The sequence below is a fragment of the Scyliorhinus torazame genome, chromosome 6, assembly GCF_047496885.1.
Source record: "Scyliorhinus torazame isolate Kashiwa2021f chromosome 6, sScyTor2.1, whole genome shotgun sequence".
Lineage (NCBI taxonomy): Eukaryota > Metazoa > Chordata > Chondrichthyes > Carcharhiniformes > Scyliorhinidae > Scyliorhinus > Scyliorhinus torazame.
Window position 1 is genome coordinate 165,318,351 of NC_092712.1, and position 18,767 is coordinate 165,337,117.

Consider the following 18,767-nt stretch of genomic DNA (forward strand, 5'->3'; position numbering starts at 1 on the left):
GGGGGCAGAGTGAGAAATTTCAGCTGTATTTGAGAGTGTGTGGGTGAGAGATTGGAGGGGGGGGGGGGGGGGGGGGGTGAGAGAGAGAGGGAGAGGGAGAGTGTGTGTGAGAGAGAGGGGGAGTGTGTGAGAGAGAGGGGCAGTGTGTGTGTGAGAGAGAGGGAGTGTGTGTGAGAGAGAGGGAGTGTGTGTGTGAGAGAGAGGGAGTGTGTGTGAGAGAGAGGGAGTGTGTGTGAGAGAGAGGGAGAGTGTGTGTGAGAGAGAGGGAGAGTGTGTGTGAGAGAGAGGGAGAGTGTGTGTGAGAGAGAGGGAGAGTGTGTGTGAGAGAGAGGGAGAGTGTGTGTGAGAGAGGGAGAGTGTGTGTGAGAGAGAGGGGCAGTGTGTGTGAGAGAGAGGGGCAGTGTGTGTGAGAGAGGGAGAGTGTGTGTGAGAGAGAGGGAGAGTGTGTGTGAGAGAGGGAGAGAGTGTGTGAGAGAGGGAGAGAGTGTGTGTGAGAGAGGGAGAGTGTGAGAGAGAGAGGGAGAGTGTGTGAGAGAGAGGGAGAGTGTGTGTGAGAGAGGGGGAGTGTGTGAGAGAGAGGGAGTGTGTGTGAGAGAGAGGGAGTGTGTGTGAGAGAGAGGGAGTGTGTGTGAGAGAGAGGGAGTGTGTGTGAGAGAGAGGGAGTGTGTGAGAGAGAGGGAGAGTGTGTGTGAGAGAGGGAGAGAGAGTGGGAGAGTGTGTGTGAGAGAGGGAGAGTGTGAGAGAGGGAGAGTGTGTGAGAGAGAGGGAGTGTGGTGTGTGAGAGAGAGGGAGTGTGTCTGAGAGAAGGGGGGTGAGAGGAGGGGAAGTGTGTGTAAGAGAGCGGGGGGGGAAGTGTGTGTGAGGGGGGAAGCATGTATGCGAGAGAGGGGGCGAAGTGTCTTGGGGGGAAAGTGTGAGTGAGGGGTAAGTGTGAGAGAGTGGGGGAAGTGTGTGTGTGAGAGAGGGGGGTTGTTTGTGAGAGGGGGTGGAAGTGTGTGTGTGTGAGAGGGGGAAGTGTGTGTGAGAGAGGGGGGGGAAGTGTGGGTGAGAGAGAGGGGGGTTGTTTGTGAGGGGGGGGGAAGTGTGTGTGAAAGAGGGGGGATGTGTGTATGTGAGAGAGGGGGGAAGTGTGTGTGAGAGAGGGGGGAAGTGTGTGTGAGAGGGGGGATGTATGTGTGAGGGAGGAATTTGCGTGAGAGGGCGGGGTGGGTGTGCGAGTGAGAGGCCAGTACGCGCGGGGGTTGAGCGGGAGAGGGGCTCATTCCCTGTCTCGAGATTCTCAATCACCCACGCACCGACAGAAACTTTCATCCACTTACAGTTAGTGACATTGAGTGTGCAAACACCCTAAGACTGGGAGTGGACCGGACACAAACATTGTAATCCTCTTGCAGTCTAATGGTCATTTTTATTAATTACTCTTTTTTTATTAAATTATCATTGTATTGTCATTGCTCTATTTTTACTCAGCAAGTTGCTGTTCAATTTCTGCCTGGCAGTGAGGGGAAGGGGTGTTAAAGTCAACGGGCGGGATTCGCCGTTGCCCGACGCTGACATTGTATTCTGCAATCAAGCAGAGAATCGACTCCGCCAAAATCGGGGCCGGCGCCGGTTTGACGCTGGTCAGCCATGCTCCGCCCCCTCTGAAATCACACCGCGTGCCGTTGCAACAGTGTTGATGTGTCATTGACAGGCCCTCCCACGATGGGCCGAGTTCCTGACGGCGCGGGATGTGTGGCCTCAGTAGTCGGGAACCCGGTGTGGCGGCTGTGGACTGTGTCCAGCACCACCACATTCGGCCGGGATCCATGCCACTGGCCGGCGGGGTTTCTGTGAGGGATGGTGGACTGGTACGGGGTGGCCAAGGGGTGGATAGTGGGTCGGGTCCGCGCATGGCCGGGGACCCAGCCATTCTCCAGCCGTTTTTGGCGCGGGGGCCAGGAGTTTCACTCAGCGCTGCTGCTAGCCCCTCACCGGAATCGGTGAGGGGTGGGCGCCGATTTTTTGGTCGTAAAACGCCCGCAAATTCTCCGTTCAAGACTGCACTTAGCCGCTAAAATGGAGAATCCAGCCCAACATCTGTAATGTAGGAAAGTACCACACATTTAATCCTGGAGCTTGCAAAGGTGCCTAAAGAATTATACTGCAGTACCACGAGTAAAGTATGATATATTTTATAGCTACTTCTGTAAGCAAGCAATGGTTAGTTTACATTTGAACTATTCCCTGCAAGAACATTCCAGGTGAGAACATTGTTTATAGAAAGAAAACATAAATTGTGTGAACTCAATTTCTGCTGATAACCTATTGTTTAACTATATTATAGTAACATACTTTTTCTTTGTTATTTTCTGAAAGATCCTTGATGACGGGCAGTCACCAAAACACAATCAGTGGAAGACGCGTGCAGTTTTAGATTGGAGCACCCATCAGGTTTCTCATTGGCTCATGGGATTGAACATGGAGCAATATATTCCACAATTTACTGCCAAAAGCATTGATGGAGAACATTTGCTGCAACTGGATGGAAGCAAACTCAAGGTAAAACAACAATTTAAAATACTTTATTATTTATTAGCCCAGCTAACATTAAAATATATCCACAACTCAACCATTAGAAATGGTATACTACATCTTAGCAATTCCTGGCATAAAGTCCAATCTGTCTCAGAAAGGTAGCCCAGAAGAAATAGGTACAAAATTGAAGAAGCGAATTATCAAAATAAGGATTCAGTAATATGTGTTGTATTTTTTGATACTGCACACGGAAATGTCATAAAAAATATTTCAGCCAGTTGTAAATAGATGCTGACAGAAATTTAATGCACCAGGGACCATGGCTATGAGAAGTTACTCGTACATAATTAATGTGGTAGGTTAAATCTTGGATTTGCATGCCATTGTCAGATTTTATTTTCTAAATTCCTATGTCCCATTTGTAGTGGTAACTGTCTATTAAACCTTGGTGCCTGTAATTTCATCCTGATTTATGATTAATTGATGATTGATATTTATTGTCACGTACCGAAGAACGGTGAAAAGGAATTTTCTGCGGCCAAGAGAACGTACACAGTATCCTCTTGCCAATCGTACTGCTGTAACATCTCTGTTGCGCATTTTGCATGGCCAGACTGTTAATATCACGTAAAATTGCATGGATGGAATTCCCTCCAGGTTCCCACCACACTTGGCCCAGACGTTGGGGTAGGCAGGGCCTTGGATGGGAATCCCACACCGGTCCCTGTTAAAGCCCTTAAATGACCTCCCTCTCCACCTGCCAGCCTACCCCTCGATACTGGGATCGTCCCACCCTCCAGAGCATCCTTAACCCACTCACCAGAGCATCCTTTACGCACCAACCTTTGACACTTGCCTGAAGAGCAGTATCAGGACTTGGGCTCAGGCACGGTGTTGCAATACCTCTTCCGGCCCCTGTGGCGCTATGCCTGGAGGCAGATCACTCTCCAAGGCGGGACTTCTGTCCAAAGGTGGACAAGTATCCTGCCTGCTGCCGAGCAACACTCAATTAATGGTGAAATGACAGTGGGCCTGTCAGAGCTGGCGGGGATCTGCTTTACTCCAACTCTCAGGATGGCAGGCCCCTGCGCTCACCAAACCTGAAAATTCAGGCCCATGTCCTTAGTCTGTACTCCAAAGAAACTCCTACATTCCTAACAATTCTAATTCTCTTCCTGGTATTTTTCTAATTTACTATAAATGATATAAAAACAAACTTGTATTGAAACAGACAGAGCAGGCAAGGGCACAATAGGCTAACTAGTCTTCAGTGGTGGATCATGCTATAATATGACATGAAATAGCAGCAGTGGTACAAATGGCTCCACCCTGCCCCCTCGGTCTTGTAAGAGACTTCAGCCTCCCTTCTATCAATCACTGCTCTCTCCAGTCCCTGTTGCAATCACCAATCTCTGTGTCCCAACTTCCAACTGCTTTTCTCTCGCTTCTCTCCACCATTCTGTAGCCTGACAGCTGGGAGTCACCCAGGAGGATCCCTAGCCTTGCCTCCGATCTGTCCATTTGGCAGCTGGCTATCTGATCACTTTAGCCAGCTGCTGGGTGGGAAACAGAATTTTAAAATAAATTCTGCCATTCAGTTTGGCAGGACCTCCATGTCCTCCCAGCTGGATTCTATGACCACTTCAATCTCATCCGCTCCTCCTCCATCCACATTGGGGCCCATGTCTCTTATGTACAAAGGCAAGGATCCCATTTGCTTTATTTTAAACAGTGTTATTTACTTGATTTGCCCACTTCAAAGATTACATAGAATCATAGAATTTACAGTGCAGAAGGAGGTCATTCGGCCCATCGAGTCTAGACAGGCCCCTGAAAGAGCACCCTACCTAAGCCCACACCTCCACCCTGTCGCTACAACCCACAACTACACCTAACTTTTTGGGATACTGAGGGCAATTTAGCATAGCCAATCCATCTAACCTGGACATCTTTGGACTGTGGGAAGAAACCGGAGCACCTGGAGGAAACACACGCAGACACTGGGAGAACGTGCAGACTCCACAGATAGTGACCCAAGCCGGGAATCGAACCCGGGTCCCTGGTGTTGTGGAGCAACAATGCTAACCACTGTGCTACAGTGCCGCCCTCCATTGTGCTACCGTGCCACCCTGCCATAGTCGCCGTGGGTTTGTGTTGTAAATGGAGGCAAAGATTCCACGATAGACCAGGCTGAAAGGGTACAACTCACTTTATTCCACACGTCACAATTAACACTCCTCTCCACTCCCCGCAGGGTCTCCTTCCCCAAACTGCTTCCAGGTTGGGTTTTGTATTCTGTGGGAACTCCTCCATCTGAGGGGTAGGAGGGGAAGCGGATACTATACAAGCACTGTCCTTGTAGGGGGTCATAACAATTTGTATATATGAACCCCCTGTTTCTGCACTCCCTTTAAAATTGTACAATTTAGTTTATATTGCTTCTTCTCAATTTTACTTCTAAATGTATCACATCACACTTTCCAACATTAAATTTCATCTGCCACAGAAAAATGTTCACTGACTATGAAGCATGGGCAGCACTATAACTCAGTCCATCAAACAACTTGTTTTCTCTCAACAGATGCTCTTGGACCCATTGAATGCATCGAGCATTTTCTGTTATTATTTCAGAATTCCAGTATGCGCAGTATTTTGCTTTTGGTTTATGAGATTACTGAACTCTCTACAGAATCCAATGCAAACAGCCCTAATGATGGAAATGAGTTGATCCCCCAAGCCAACTTTAATACTGAGTCAGGGAGATCCACTATGCAATAGGGCACTGTTAATCAGACAGTGAATTACTGATGGAACACAGGGAAGTACATCTGTCACTATAGTCTGGGATTCTTCCAACTCTGCTGCAAATAATACTACAAATCAAGTGTGCAAATATGTAGACAGTGTTATGACACCCTGGGCTAGTGCATGGTCGATTCCAGACCCACAGAACCCGGAATCCCAACACCAGTGAATTAACTAATAATTTGTATAACGTTTCTGAGACCTTTGGCCCTTGATTGCTCCAATGACTTCAGGCACCAGATTTGTAAGTGAAAAATAACAAAAATAGATATGAGACATGCAATAATTATGATAAAATATTGGCCAGCTTATCTACCACTCCCCTCTTTTACCATCCCACTCTCTACCCAAACACACACAAGGCAGACACATACACAGGGGGAGGTGTATAAATAATAGAAATTAAAATATGAAATGAAAGGTGAATGCCCTTGTTTGCAATGTCAAAGTCGTTTTTGCAGCAGGCTGTCCTCCCAGGATGCTGAGTGATTGAAACCACCAGTTGGATTGCTAACAAGGATCTTCTGGCAGTAGCATTCAGTCAGAACTCTCAGCTGTAGGGTTTCCTCTGGGGGAGTCACTTTCACTTTTTTTTACCCTGGGCCTTCACTCAAAAGAATCCAAGAATCCCAAAGACAACACTGCAGAGGAGAAGAAACATGGGCGGCCTGGCCCGCCTGAACTTGCAATACTATCACTGGACAACCGAGAGAGTGAGGGGATGGGCAAGGGAACCGCACGGGTGAGGTTGGAGGGTCCTCCTGCATGGGAACGACCCTCTGAGCCCTCGCCACGACAGCACTCCCATTCCCGTCGACAAAACACATATCCAGCCCAGTGGCGGTAGCAACGCTAAGAACCTGGAACCAGATGAGACAACACTTCGGTTTAACCAAGGTGTCCACCATGACCCCCATCTGCGGCAACCACAGTTTCCCACCAGCGATGCTACACGCCATCTTTGAGGTGGAGACAGGACAGGAAGACACTAGTGATCAGGGATTTCTACACGGTGGACAGACTCGCGACCAGAGAAGAGCTGATGGAGAGACTGTAGCTACCGAAAGGACAAGAACTCTGACATTTACAAGTCAAAAACTTCCTCTGTCAGGAGATGTCAAGGTACCCTTGAGCCCCGAGAAACACTATGTTGGAGGAGCGACAGGACGTGGACAGTATGGCAAAAGGGAACTGCGGGAACATTTACAATGACTTCTGGAAAGGGTGTGAGCACCACTGGACAGAGCAAGACAGAGGTGGGAGGATGAACTAGGAGCAGAAGTAGGGCGGGGACTCTGGACGAAGCACTAATTCGCGCCAACTCCTTCTCCCCCTGTGCAAGGGCATGCAGTTTAAAGTGGAAGGTTGCAGGATTAGGGCGGGGGCCGCCATGCTAGCTGGGGGAGCTAGTTAACGGGAGAGCAGTGGGGGTTGTCAGGAGGTAGGTGCAGGAGAGGGGGATGGGGTTGCTGTTTTGTTGCAGAGTGGGGGGGAGGGGAGCGTTGCTGACATGGGTGTGGTTGATGTGGTGCAGTTGGAAAAGGATCGATGACGGTGACATCCGAGGGTAGGCCTGGAGGGTCGCGTGACATGGGGCTGGGGGCTGACCCAAAAAGGGATGTAGTTGATCGGCAAGGGAGGGGGGGGTGGGGAGCCTGCCAACCAGGATGGTCACGTGGAACGTGAGGGGGGCTGAATGGGCTGTCAAGTGTGGCCGCCCCCAATGAAATCAATGAAATAGTGAAGGCAGAATAGCAGCATGGAAAGAGAGAGAGAGAGATAGCTGGAGGAAAGAACAACACCAAAGTGAAGGGACAGCGAGGGAAAAGCGCAGGAGCAGCGGATGCACAGGCAGGCGGCCCCACAAGATACGAAGGGAAAAGGATGGCGGGCCAAACAGCGCAGCGGGAGCAGGACACAGCGACCAGCATAAAGGAGGCGCTCTGGTCGGAGCTCCACGCAATGATGAAGGAGGCGCTGGCGGAGATGACGCACAAAATGTAGCAGACCATCGAAGGCCTGGAAAGGAAAGTGGAGGCACAGGAAAAAACAATTCTGGAGCTGGAGAAGGCCGCCTCGGACCAGAGCGACCGAGTGATAGCCCTAGAAGCTGAGGTGAAAGGGTTGGTAACGTCCCAGGGGAGCCTAAGAGGGAAAGTGGAGGACCAGGAAAATAGGTCCAAACGGCAGAACATAAGAATGCTGGGTCTGCCAGAGCGGATAGAGGGCAGAGACCCAACAGGCTACATCACCCAAATGATGGGCAAGCTAGAGGGAAAGGAGGTATTTCAAAACCCCCCAGAAATAGACAGGGTGCACAGGTCGCTCTGACCCAAGCCCAAAGCCGAGAAACAGCCCAGAGTGATTATCGCAAGGCTGCACCGGTTCCAAGACCAGGAGAAAATCCTAAAGTGGGTCCGGCAAACGAGACCGAGCACGTGGGAATTGAAGAACATAATGGTATATCGGGACATTGGGATGGACCTGGCCGAAACAAGGCGGAATCAGCACTACACAAAAGCAAGATGAAATTTGGGATGTTATTCCCGGCCGAACTCTGGGTAACATTTCAGGGGAAAGAGCTGTATTTTAACATCCCAGCGGCGGCAGATGAGTTTGTTAGAGCAATCATGTTGGGGGTGGAGCAGCTGCAACCACGATGAAAGACACGGGGACGGAAAAGAAAGGGAAAACCGCAACAAAGAGCAGAGGACAGACCGCAAACAAGGACAATGAGATCATGAACTGTGCACATGTGTTTTATGTCTTGCGCGGGACTGTGCTGCCTCATTTCTGGGCCTGTCTCCTCTCTGAATGCAAAGGGGGGGGGGGGGGGGGGGCGGAGTGGAGCGAAGGAAAAGAGGTTGAGAAAAACAGACAGGAGGGCGAGACAAGGGCCAGTAGGAGGAAGATTAAACAGGGCCAGAACTCAACGATTACTGGGAGAGGGGCCACCGTACTAGCGAGGAGGGCCAGCACAGGAGGGCAGGCAGGAAGGAGGGGAGAGGAAGCACTTGGCACGGGGGGGGGGGGGGGGGGGGGGGGGGAAAGAGACCCCAGAGTGCATGGACGCACCCACGTGGCATACACAAAACTGGCGGCCACATTGGGTGCCCCCTGGACGAAGGGAAACTCCGGAGCGCTGGGGCCTGACCCCATGGTGAGAGCGACGGCCTTGGCCATTTTGGACAGCCCCCTAGCAAAGGGAAACCTCGAAGTGCAGGGGCGCATCCACCAGGTAAGTATGGGTGATCCCGCAGGACCAGGGGGTCAGAAACCCCCCACCAGGATTGTTACCTGGAATGTAAGGGGACTCAACGGCTCAGTGAAAAGATCCAGAGTCTTCGCCCACCTAAGAAGCCTAAAATGAGACATAATTTACCTAGAAGAGATGCACCTGAGGGAGAAGGCCCTTCTGCTGGTAAGGACGGACTGGGTGGGACAGACAGACAGTGGCCTTAGAGCGTCGGGGGACTGGAGAGGGATTGTGCAGGGGGCGGCGGAGCATAGGGTTGCTGTACGCAGACGACCTCCTGCTATACATTTCAGACACATTGGGCGGTATTGGGGGCATTATGGGGATTTGGGGGGAATTCGGCCGGTTATCTGGGTACAAGCTGAATATGGGACTGAACGAGGTGTTCCTGGTTGAGACTAGAGGGCAGGAGAGGAGATTAGGGGAGCTGCTGTTCAAGGTAGTGGGAGCAAGTTTTTGAAACTTGGGCATCCAGGTGATGGGGGCTGGGTGCAGCTGCACAAGCTGAACTTGACTCGGTTGGTGGAGCAGATGAAGGGGGACTTTTAAGAGATGGGATGTGCTGCCATTGTCGCTAGCAGGACAGGTGCAGACAGTAAAAATGACAGTGCTGCCAAGGTTCGTGTTCCAGAACCTCCCAATCTTCGTCCCTAAGGCGTTCATTAGAAAGGTCAATGTGCTGATCTCTGGGTTTGTGTGAGCGGGGAAGACCCCACAGGTTAGGCAGGCTTTTCTGGAGCATGGTGGGGGGCGGGGGGGTGGGGGTTGCGCTGGTGTTGCCAAACATGATGAACTATTACTGGGCAGCGAACATGGTCAGGAAATGGGTAGGTGGGTGGGATTGACAAAATACAAATTTCTTTACCCGTCAGTCTGGCCTCAATAAAAGTCGAGATGGATTTGCAGGTACAGCATTAGTTATTTTATTTGGCTTGCAAGCTTGATTCATTTCACAGAGGCATAAGACACATCCAGTCTCCTACACCCCGGAAAGCGAATGAACAAAGAGACAAAGGGATTTCTGCAAATCAATTCAAATGGTATCAAGTTTCACATACATGATTCCCATAGGTCATCCTACACCCCTCCTGACCTGGTCATACATTCTGATTGGCTCACTTCCAATCCCTTCCTCTGGCCCCTATTACCCAGCATCCTTTTCTCCTCCTTTGGTGGACACACCTCTTCCTTGCTTTGCCATGCGGTCTGAAATCCTTTGTCTGTGAACTCACCAGAATGAGACTGGCCTACCTCTACATTACAGTAACTAATATCTCTGAAGTAACAATTTTATATCACATTCGTCAGGGTCAGCATGGGGACGGATGGAGGCAACTTTGTGTAGGGGAATGAGCTTAAGGGCAATGTTGACAGCGCCTCTGCAGTTCTCGCCAGTGAGGCACCCTGTGAGCCCAGTGGTTGTTTCGGCCTAAAGGGGTGGGGACAGTGGAGGCAGCATTTGGGGCTGGAGGGTGCCTCGGTGTGTGCACCGATCTGAGACAACAATAGCCAGGGGGAGGTGCATGCGAGGTTTTGGAGATGACAGCAGGCAAGGATTGAGCGATTTGGCAATCTGTTTATGGGGCAGATTCGTGAAGCTGGAGGAACAATGAGTTGGCCCGGGGGAGCGGTTTTAGGTACCTGCAGATCTGGGATTTTGTAAAGAGAGAGGTGCCGTCCTTTCCTGGGCTGCCGCCCCTGGGTTTCAGGATAATGTACTGTCGAACATAAGAACATAAAAACTAGGAGCAAGAGTAGGCCATCTGGCCCTTTGAGCCTGCTCCGCCATTCAATGAGATCATGGCTGATCTTTTGTGGACTCCGCTCCACTTTCCCGCCCGAACACCATAACTCTTTATTCCTATATCCTTCCAGAAACTATCTATCTTTATCTTGAAAGCATTTAATGAAGGACCCTCAACTGCTTCACTGGGCAGGGAATTCCATAGTTTCACAACCCTTTGGGTGAAGAAGTTCCTCATAAACTCAGTCCTAAATCTACTTCCCCTTATTTTGAGGCTATGCCCCCTAATTCTACTTTCACCCGCCAGTGGAAACAACCTGCCCACATCTATCCTATCTATTCCCTTCATAATTTTATATGTTTCTATAAGATCCCCCCGCATCCTTCTAAATTCCAACGAGTACAGTTCCAGTCTACTCAATCGCACCTCGTAATCCAACCCCCTCAACTCTGGGATTAACCTAGTGAATCTCCTCTGCACACTCTCCAGCGCCAGTACGTCCTTTCTCAGGTAAGGAGACCAAAACTGAACACAATACTCCAGGTGTGGCCCCACTAACACCTTATACAATTGCAGCATAACCTCCCTAGTCTTAAACTCCATCCCTCTCCCAATGAAGGACAAAACTTCATTTGCCTTCGTAATCACCTATTGCACCTGTAATACAACCTTTTGCGACTCATGCGCTAGGACACCCAGGTCCCTCTGCACAGCAGCATATTTTAATATTTTATCATTTAAATAATAATCCCTTTTGCTGTTATTCCTAAAAAAAATGGATAACCTCACATTTGTCAACATTGTATTCCATCTGCCAAACCCTAGCCCATTCACTTAAACTATCCAAATCCCTCTGAAGACTTCCAGTATCCTCTGCGCGTTTTGCTTTACCACTTATCTTAGTGTCGTCTGCAAACTTGGACACATTGCACTTGGTCCCCAACTCCAAATCATCCATGTAAATTGTGAACATTGTGGGCCCAACACTGATTCCTGAGGGACACCACTAGCTACTGATTGACAATTGTCGAAGGAGGAGATGGGGGGAAAAAAGGTGCCCGAGATCTACAAGGGGTTGATGGACTGGGAGGGGGCCCTGATGGGGGACATAAAGCATAAATGGGAGGAGGAGCTGGGAGGGGAGGTGGAGGCCGGGACATGGGCTGAGGCCGGGACATGGGCTGAGGCCCTGCGGAAGGTGAATGCATCCTCGTCGTATGCGAAGCTGAGCCTCATTCACTTTTTAGTAATTCATAGGGCACACATGATGATAGCACAGACGAGTAGGTTTTTTGAGGGGATAGAGGATAGGTGTGGGTGGTGCGTGGGGAGGCCACATGTTTTGGGCATATCCGAAGCTTAAGGGGTTCTGGCAAGGGTTTGCGGACGTAATGTCCGCGGTTCTTGGGGTGAAGGTGGCCCCGGGTCCAGATGTAGCAATATTCGGGCTGTCTGGAGTCCAGGGGGTGAGAGAGGCCGATGTCTTGCTCTTTGCCTCCCCGATAGCCCGGAGACGGATCTTACTTGAATGGAGGGACTCGGAGCCGCCAAAAGCTGGGGTGTGGGTGAATGACCTGGCAAAATTCCTGAGGCTGGAGAAGGTCCAGTTCATCCTGAAGGGGTTGATGGATTCGCTCAGAGGTGGAAGCTGTTCATTGACTTCTTTAAGGAGGATTGAGGGGTCAGCAAGGGGGTAGGGTAAGAGGGTTAAAATGGGGAATACAGGATGGGAGAAGGAGGCAATGATGGGGAGCAGGGGGCGCAGTGGGTGTTGGTTATTTATAATGTGCGATTTTTCTTCTGCTTTGGTTTGTTTTTATGAAAATGCCTGAATAAAATATTTATATTTTTTTAAAAGGTTCCTTACAAACATGGATTAGGAGCAAGAGTAGATCACTTGGCCCCTTGAGCCTGCTCAAAAATTCAGTCAGATCATGGCTGATCTGACCATAACCGTAACCCCACATACATGGTTCTCAGTAATCCCAGTAATTTTATTTGGTGTTAATGAATCAAAGTGTACATCACACACTTAGCTCAACTTGGGGAAAAGAAATAAGCTACTTACTTACAATTGGAGTGTTTAGAATATTTGGCTCTACAAACTTTACCAATTGTTCGCCAACTCCATCTTAGTTTTGGTTAGGCCTGTAAAGTCTTAGTTGCCTTACTTTTTCAGTTTTGGCAAAGGGTTTCTGTCTAAAATATTAACCTGCCCATTCTCTTTCTAGGTGCTGGCAGACTTGCTGTGTACTTCAAACAGTTTTGGCTTTCGTAATATTTTTGCACTTGGTTACAAGGGTGGGTGCTCAGTCAAAATGATTGCTTATTTTATGTGAACTGCAGTTCTAAAAGTGTTTCTTCATTCCAGGCATTAGGTATTGTATCTCAAGATCGGGCAATCATTAAAAAGAAATTAAAGGAACTGAAGTCATCAGTTGAAAAAGCCCGGAAAGCGCAACAGAAGTTAGAGAAACAAAGAGAAAAACGGAGAAAAAAGGAACAGGAGCAACTTCTGAAAAAGAATAAGAAAAGCAGATCATCATTTCTAGCAGCAGAGCCTGATACTGAGTAAGACTGATAGAAGGTCTGGGTTATTAAGAAAGACTTGAAAGGGATTTAATATTAACCCAAACTGCATTATCATGTGCAGCAGAGCTGTTGACATGTACGGATTTTGAGAAAAATGCACTTCAGATCACAAATTTTCCAAACACCTCAGAATTAATGATGTTTTGGTAGCCATCGTTAAAGGACCTAAAGTCAGTGGCGTTTTTGTACTGCTGTTAAGTTTACCATTCCACAAATAGGCACCTATGGAAGACTTTTGTATTTTGTGATTTTCCCCCTTGCTTTAGCACTAAACTGGATGAAGCCTTACAGATGTATGACTCTAAGTGTTAGATTTGGAAGTTAAGGCCATACAAATGTAATATTTATTTTCATGCAGTCTTTAAACAAAATGAGATGTGAATAATCTTTGTCCCTTTTTAAGTATTTCTACAAGATTATTACTTCAGTTTAAATGAAAATAATGTTTCTATCAATATTTAGGTGCCAAAGTTTTAAGTTTAAAAAAAAAAGAAGGAACTTGGTCCTTTCATGAACTGCTGCCTTTTCCCAGAACCTTCATATCTTTGAGAACTAAAGAGTTCAGTCTCTCAAATCCCTGCATTGCATAAAATTACTGTATATGCAAATTTTCTCATCAAAATATTTTATTTCCTGTAGATCGAAGGTATGAACTGTAAAGGGCCTAGAATAAGCAAATTCTAAGACCTGCATATTGCACTGAAATTTAATAGACATCCCACATAATACTCCTTGCAGTACCACTGTGTAATGGAGGATATAGCTGTGGTAAGGGTTAATCCCCATTTTATTCCACCAATAAGAAAGCTTTTGTAAAGATATAAAGGAAATTTACACAGAATATTGCGCACTCCATTGTTTTGTATTATATTTATCACAAGTTTCATGGAGGTTAGCTAAGAGTTTCAGTACTCCCTTTTAAATTCACATGCAGATAGCTAACTGTTTAGTTGCCATATTGAAGATTTTCCAAAGTGGGGATTATGTATAAAACAAATTAGATACGTTGGGCCAAAATATAACGATTTATAATTTGTTATCAAAATTGATTTTTAACTGGCTGAGTAGCAAATATAAAAACATTTAAGTGGAATTTTATATTGCAAATGATCGAAGGAACTTGTGTTGACTTGGGAAATGGGATGGAAAAGGGTGATTAATCAAAGAGGGCCATGTTTTAAAAAGCCTGATCATTCTGTTGTTGAATAGTTAAAGAATTTCTATAGAATTTAATCTTTTTATTCCACTTCTAAGTACATAAATTGAGTGACAATGCAGCAAAATCAATAGGGTGACAATGCAGCAAAATCAGTAGGAAGATATTCTATTCAAGCTTTTGGGTCTCATCATAAATTAAGGAAACGTGTTTGCTGTTGTTTATATTGATAACTTTTTTACTCTAAATAAGCATTTGTGCATCTCATGATTTGAAACCTGTCTCATTTTACTGTTTTCAAACTCCACTTTCAGCTTATCCTGTATTTAGTTTCAGCAGACGTAAAATATCTGACCCAACATCTGGATATTACGATGTCAGTGCCCAAACGTCTAAAAACATAAAAGGATATTTTATAAGTACATTATTTAATATGTGAACAACATATTTATTTTTGTATGTCCACATATTAACTCACATGATTTGTGGGGTTGCCAGATAGCTTTGTTGAGATAACATTACATAACATATTCTGAAGCAAATTTTTAAAAATGCCCTTAAAATGTATCTGAAAAAGTAATTTGTATGGCCCTTTGTATGCTTTTTTGAATTAAAACCATTCCCTCTGTTTCTTAGTTATGTAAATAGATTTGTACCCATGTATTGTATAATGTAAGCAGGAGCAATGCACATCATTATTGAAAGACTCTGCAATGAACGGTTCAAAGCATCCGTTTCCTGTCTTCCCCATCGTATAGTCAATTTTGTTTCTAGCTGCTTCTGTTATTAGTTAGAGCCAGTAGTTCACATTTTGTTTAATTCAACCGCAAATAGCTGAACATATTTTCATATGCATTTTGACACTGAAATATACTCAACATGTGGCATTACGCACTTTCACCATAATTTTTAAATTAAGAAGCAGACAAGTATGGGCATTTAATTAAACTAACTCAGTGGATTTGTTACAGACCATTTCTTCTGTTATCAAAGAGGTTTATTATAATTCTGTTTGGAGATGAGTTGCTACTGTTCATTTTTTTGGACATGTGCCACTAAGGCAGTTTAGTGTTTTTGATTCAAAGTGTATCAGACTGATTCATCTGTAATCTAGAGATTTATGAGTAAAGCTTGATTATTAACAAAGAGGATCTATCCTAAATATAAAAGAGTACTAGTAACAAAAGACTTAAACAGTTGTATAGTGCAGTGCAGGTAATTTAAATAAGTTGGAACCAAGCTCAATTTGGGCTTCTGGTCTGTTCAGAAAAGTGCTGTGAGATACTGCACTTCGCTTGTATCTTCTGGTCACTGTGCTGCATTTAGTTTGCCTCTTCTATTCCCCCATTGCTGCACTATATTTTCCTATTGCTTATTGTTAAGATGTCACCCATCCTTCTGAGTTACCCATTCTTGGCTTCCTGCAGTATCCAGCTGAACAGCTGATTTGTCTCATGCACCCCATTGATAGATATTAAATCAACTAGGAACGGCAAATTAATACAACAGAACAATACCATTCTGAATGTTCCTGCTTTACTCCGATCAGCAATCCACTGGGAAAGGAAGTGATAGTTTTAAAGATAGACACATCCTTTGGCCAAACTAGATATTAAAACTTGCGAAGAGAAGGAAAAAGTAATGTTAGGATTGGCAGTTTATGGAATGCTCTACAATGAATTGTGCCCCTCCTTTCAACTAGTTTGGCCAAAGGATGTGTCTATCTTTAAAGCTATCACTTCCTTTCCCAGTGGATTGCTGACCTGAGTAGAGCAGATACATTCAGAATGGCATTGTTCTGTTGTATTAATTTGCCTTTCCTCGTTGCAGTAATGACAAAAGGTTTTCTTTCATATTCCCATTTGTTGTAATGAGCAGTAGTTCATGCTTCATTGAAGTTTTGTCAGTGTACACAACCATCTAAGTGTGCCAAATTCTGAAGTTTAATGACTCGTTATGTTAGCTAATTTGTCTGGTATGTTTTTTAAACCAGCAAAGTGCCATATAGATACCTCTATTGTATGAAAGTCCTGATGGATAAATATTCTACACTTACCACTGAAGTGAAAACTTCAAAAGGGTAGGTAACAAATTACTAAGGCTATACTGCAGTGCAGTAATTAACTGAATCAGCCAGTCTGGTATAAATTGCTTTTTTGGGACATTTTCTGATGTAGAGAACTATTATCCTGTTAAATGCTTATGAAGCTGAGGGAAAAGTAATTGAAAATCAACTTTGCATACAAGTAATTTTAAAATAAATAAATCTAGTAAGCATAAAAGGTGGAAATAATCCATAATAGGAACATATGATGCCTGCACAGAATGAGGGATTTTTGGTATTTAACATTAACTATATTAAAGGGTGTTGTACTGGTGATTTTACCTTTTTCTGAATTGTGTAACAGTTAATTCATTTTGAAGTAATACAGTTAGTTACATGTAGCTCAAGAATGACTGGGCAGCTAACAAAGAAATGCACTGAGGATGTTGAAATTGTTTTAAATTGCTCGGGTGTACCTTCTATTTGTAATACCTAAGCATCACGTGATGGAGGAAGTTATTTGAGTAATATGTGTACAAATAGCATGGCTTGGTGTCTCATTTGAACACCTGTTCACAATGCTCCTCTGACCGCATGACGATGATAACCTTAGTACCATGCCTGAACCTGGTCGTCTGTGCTTGGTGATGTACTGTTTCCTATGTTGTGTTTACAGAATTACATTCCTCAATGTTTTATTTCAATGTTCATGACCGATGGGAGCTTTATAATAGATAATTTGTCCTTCTCGCCTTGATTTAAAATGCTTGTGATGAACTAATGTTAGTTAATGTAAATAAACAGATGAGTAGCATTGTTGTCAGACAACAAATGCATTAAAAGTAACAAGAATTGAAATGTCTTAACTGTGTTTCTTTCACATTTCCACCCAATACGTTACTCATAATATTCTCGCCGAGCATCCAGTTCTATTCTAAGATAACATTGAATTACCTTTTATTAACCATGGCATTATGTTTAATACTATCTATAAGAATACTGATGCCAGTATTTTTGCTACATTTCGATTATTCCACGGGCCACATCCTCAATTACAAAGGTCCCTCATAAATTCCAGCACCTACTTTGATGTTTTGCTGTAATTAGAAGGTGCTGTCCAGTAATTGAAATTATGTTCAATAAAATCCTGTCTGTATTATTATTTTTAAAATCTTAAGCTGAAAGAAATAGACAGGAGATCCTGATCTTGGAATAGTTTTACAAGTTCAGAAATTTTATTAGCACAATATGCCACCAGAGTTTTGGTTTCACTGCACAAATGTAGGAAGTGAGGGCAGCACAGTGGCGCAGTCGTTAGCACAGCTGTCTCACAGTGCCGAGGTCCCAGGTTTGATCCCGGCTCTGGGTCACTGTCCGTGTGGAGTTTGCACATTCTCCCCGTGTTTGCGTGGGTTTTGGCCCCACAACCCAAAGATGTGCAGGGTAGGTGGATTGACCATGCTAAATTGCCCCTTAATTGGAAAAAGTGAATTGGGTACTCTAAATTTATTTTTAAAAACAAATGTAGGAGGTGTCGAGTACCATTGAGGGTCTAGGTTGGTGGTAGAAGAATGTTTCCACCACAACTTTTGGATAAATTCAAAAACAATTTTAGATTTATTAACAAAGGGAGTACCAATAAATATTCAGCTTCTCAGCAATAAATATGAAAAACTCTTTAAAACAATTTGAAACAAGTAGAAGGTTAGGTATACCTCCAGCTGAAGTTAAGACTGTCTTCGATACATTTTATCACCAGAGCTGTCTCAGTTTTAGCTTTTATGGGAGGTGCACTAATTTCCTAGGTTATCAGTTCATTGGAATCCTCTTCATTAATTGCCATTAGATTATGTTCTGAGAAAATCACAAAGAAACAACTCTGAGGAAATATTGGCCGCCGATGTATGTAGCAACTTCACTCTTCGCATGCATAAATTATCAAGTGGCTTATTCCTACCTGGGAAAAAGGTTGATGCTGTTAGTTTATAATTTGATAATGTAGCAGACTTGAATCAATTTATTTCAAAACTGTCATATGTTTGATTCAGACATATCAATGCTGAAAATGTTTTAACCAGCAGTGATCCTTTTGACTTTGCTTAGGTACAGTGCTGTTTTTAAAATTCACTCTTGGGAATTGATGTGACTGCCCCAGGCTGGTGTATTTTGCCCATTCCTAGTTTATCTTGTTTTTTTTAAATTAATTTACAGGATGTCGGCGTCTCTGGCTGAGCCAGCATTTAGTGCCCATCCTTAATTTCTCTTCAGAAGGTGATGGTGAGCTGCCTTCTTTGATATCTACAGACTCGTGAGTTGTTGGTTCATCCAAAATGGTGTTGGGGAGGAGGTGGGGGGGCGAGGGCGCTGCAGTTCCAGGAATTTGACCTAGCAACAGTGAAGGAACAGAGAGATATTTCAATGTCAGAATGGTGAGTGACTTGGAGGAGAACCTCCAGGTGCTGGTGTTCCCAGGTACCTGCTGCTCATGTCCTGGATGGTAGTGGTTGTGGGTTTGGAAGGTGCTGTCTAAAGAACCTTGGTGAGTTCCTGCAGTGCATCTTATAGATGGTCAAGACAGCTACCACTGTTAGTCAGTGGTGGAGGGTTTAAATGTTTCACAGAATCCCTACAGTGGACTTCCGGTGACGGCCA

The 18,767-nt window shown here is 45.3% G+C and overlaps 1 protein-coding gene across 7 annotated transcripts in view; it reads left to right on the forward strand.

Annotated features, from left to right (window-relative positions):
* Positions 1-16,973, forward strand: part of ppp1r9a (protein phosphatase 1, regulatory subunit 9A) — a 489,701-nt gene extending 472,728 nt beyond the window's left edge. For all 7 annotated transcript variants that reach the window (XM_072509043.1, XM_072509045.1, XM_072509048.1 and 4 more), the window contains 2 exons: positions 2,359-2,541; positions 12,695-16,973. In XM_072509043.1, the coding sequence (XP_072365144.1) occupies positions 2,359-2,541; positions 12,695-12,898 (387 nt within the window). In that variant the 3' untranslated portion in view covers positions 12,899-16,973. The remainder of the gene's footprint in view (positions 1-2,358; positions 2,542-12,694) is intronic.
* The last annotated feature ends 1,794 nt before the right edge of the window (positions 16,974-18,767 follow it).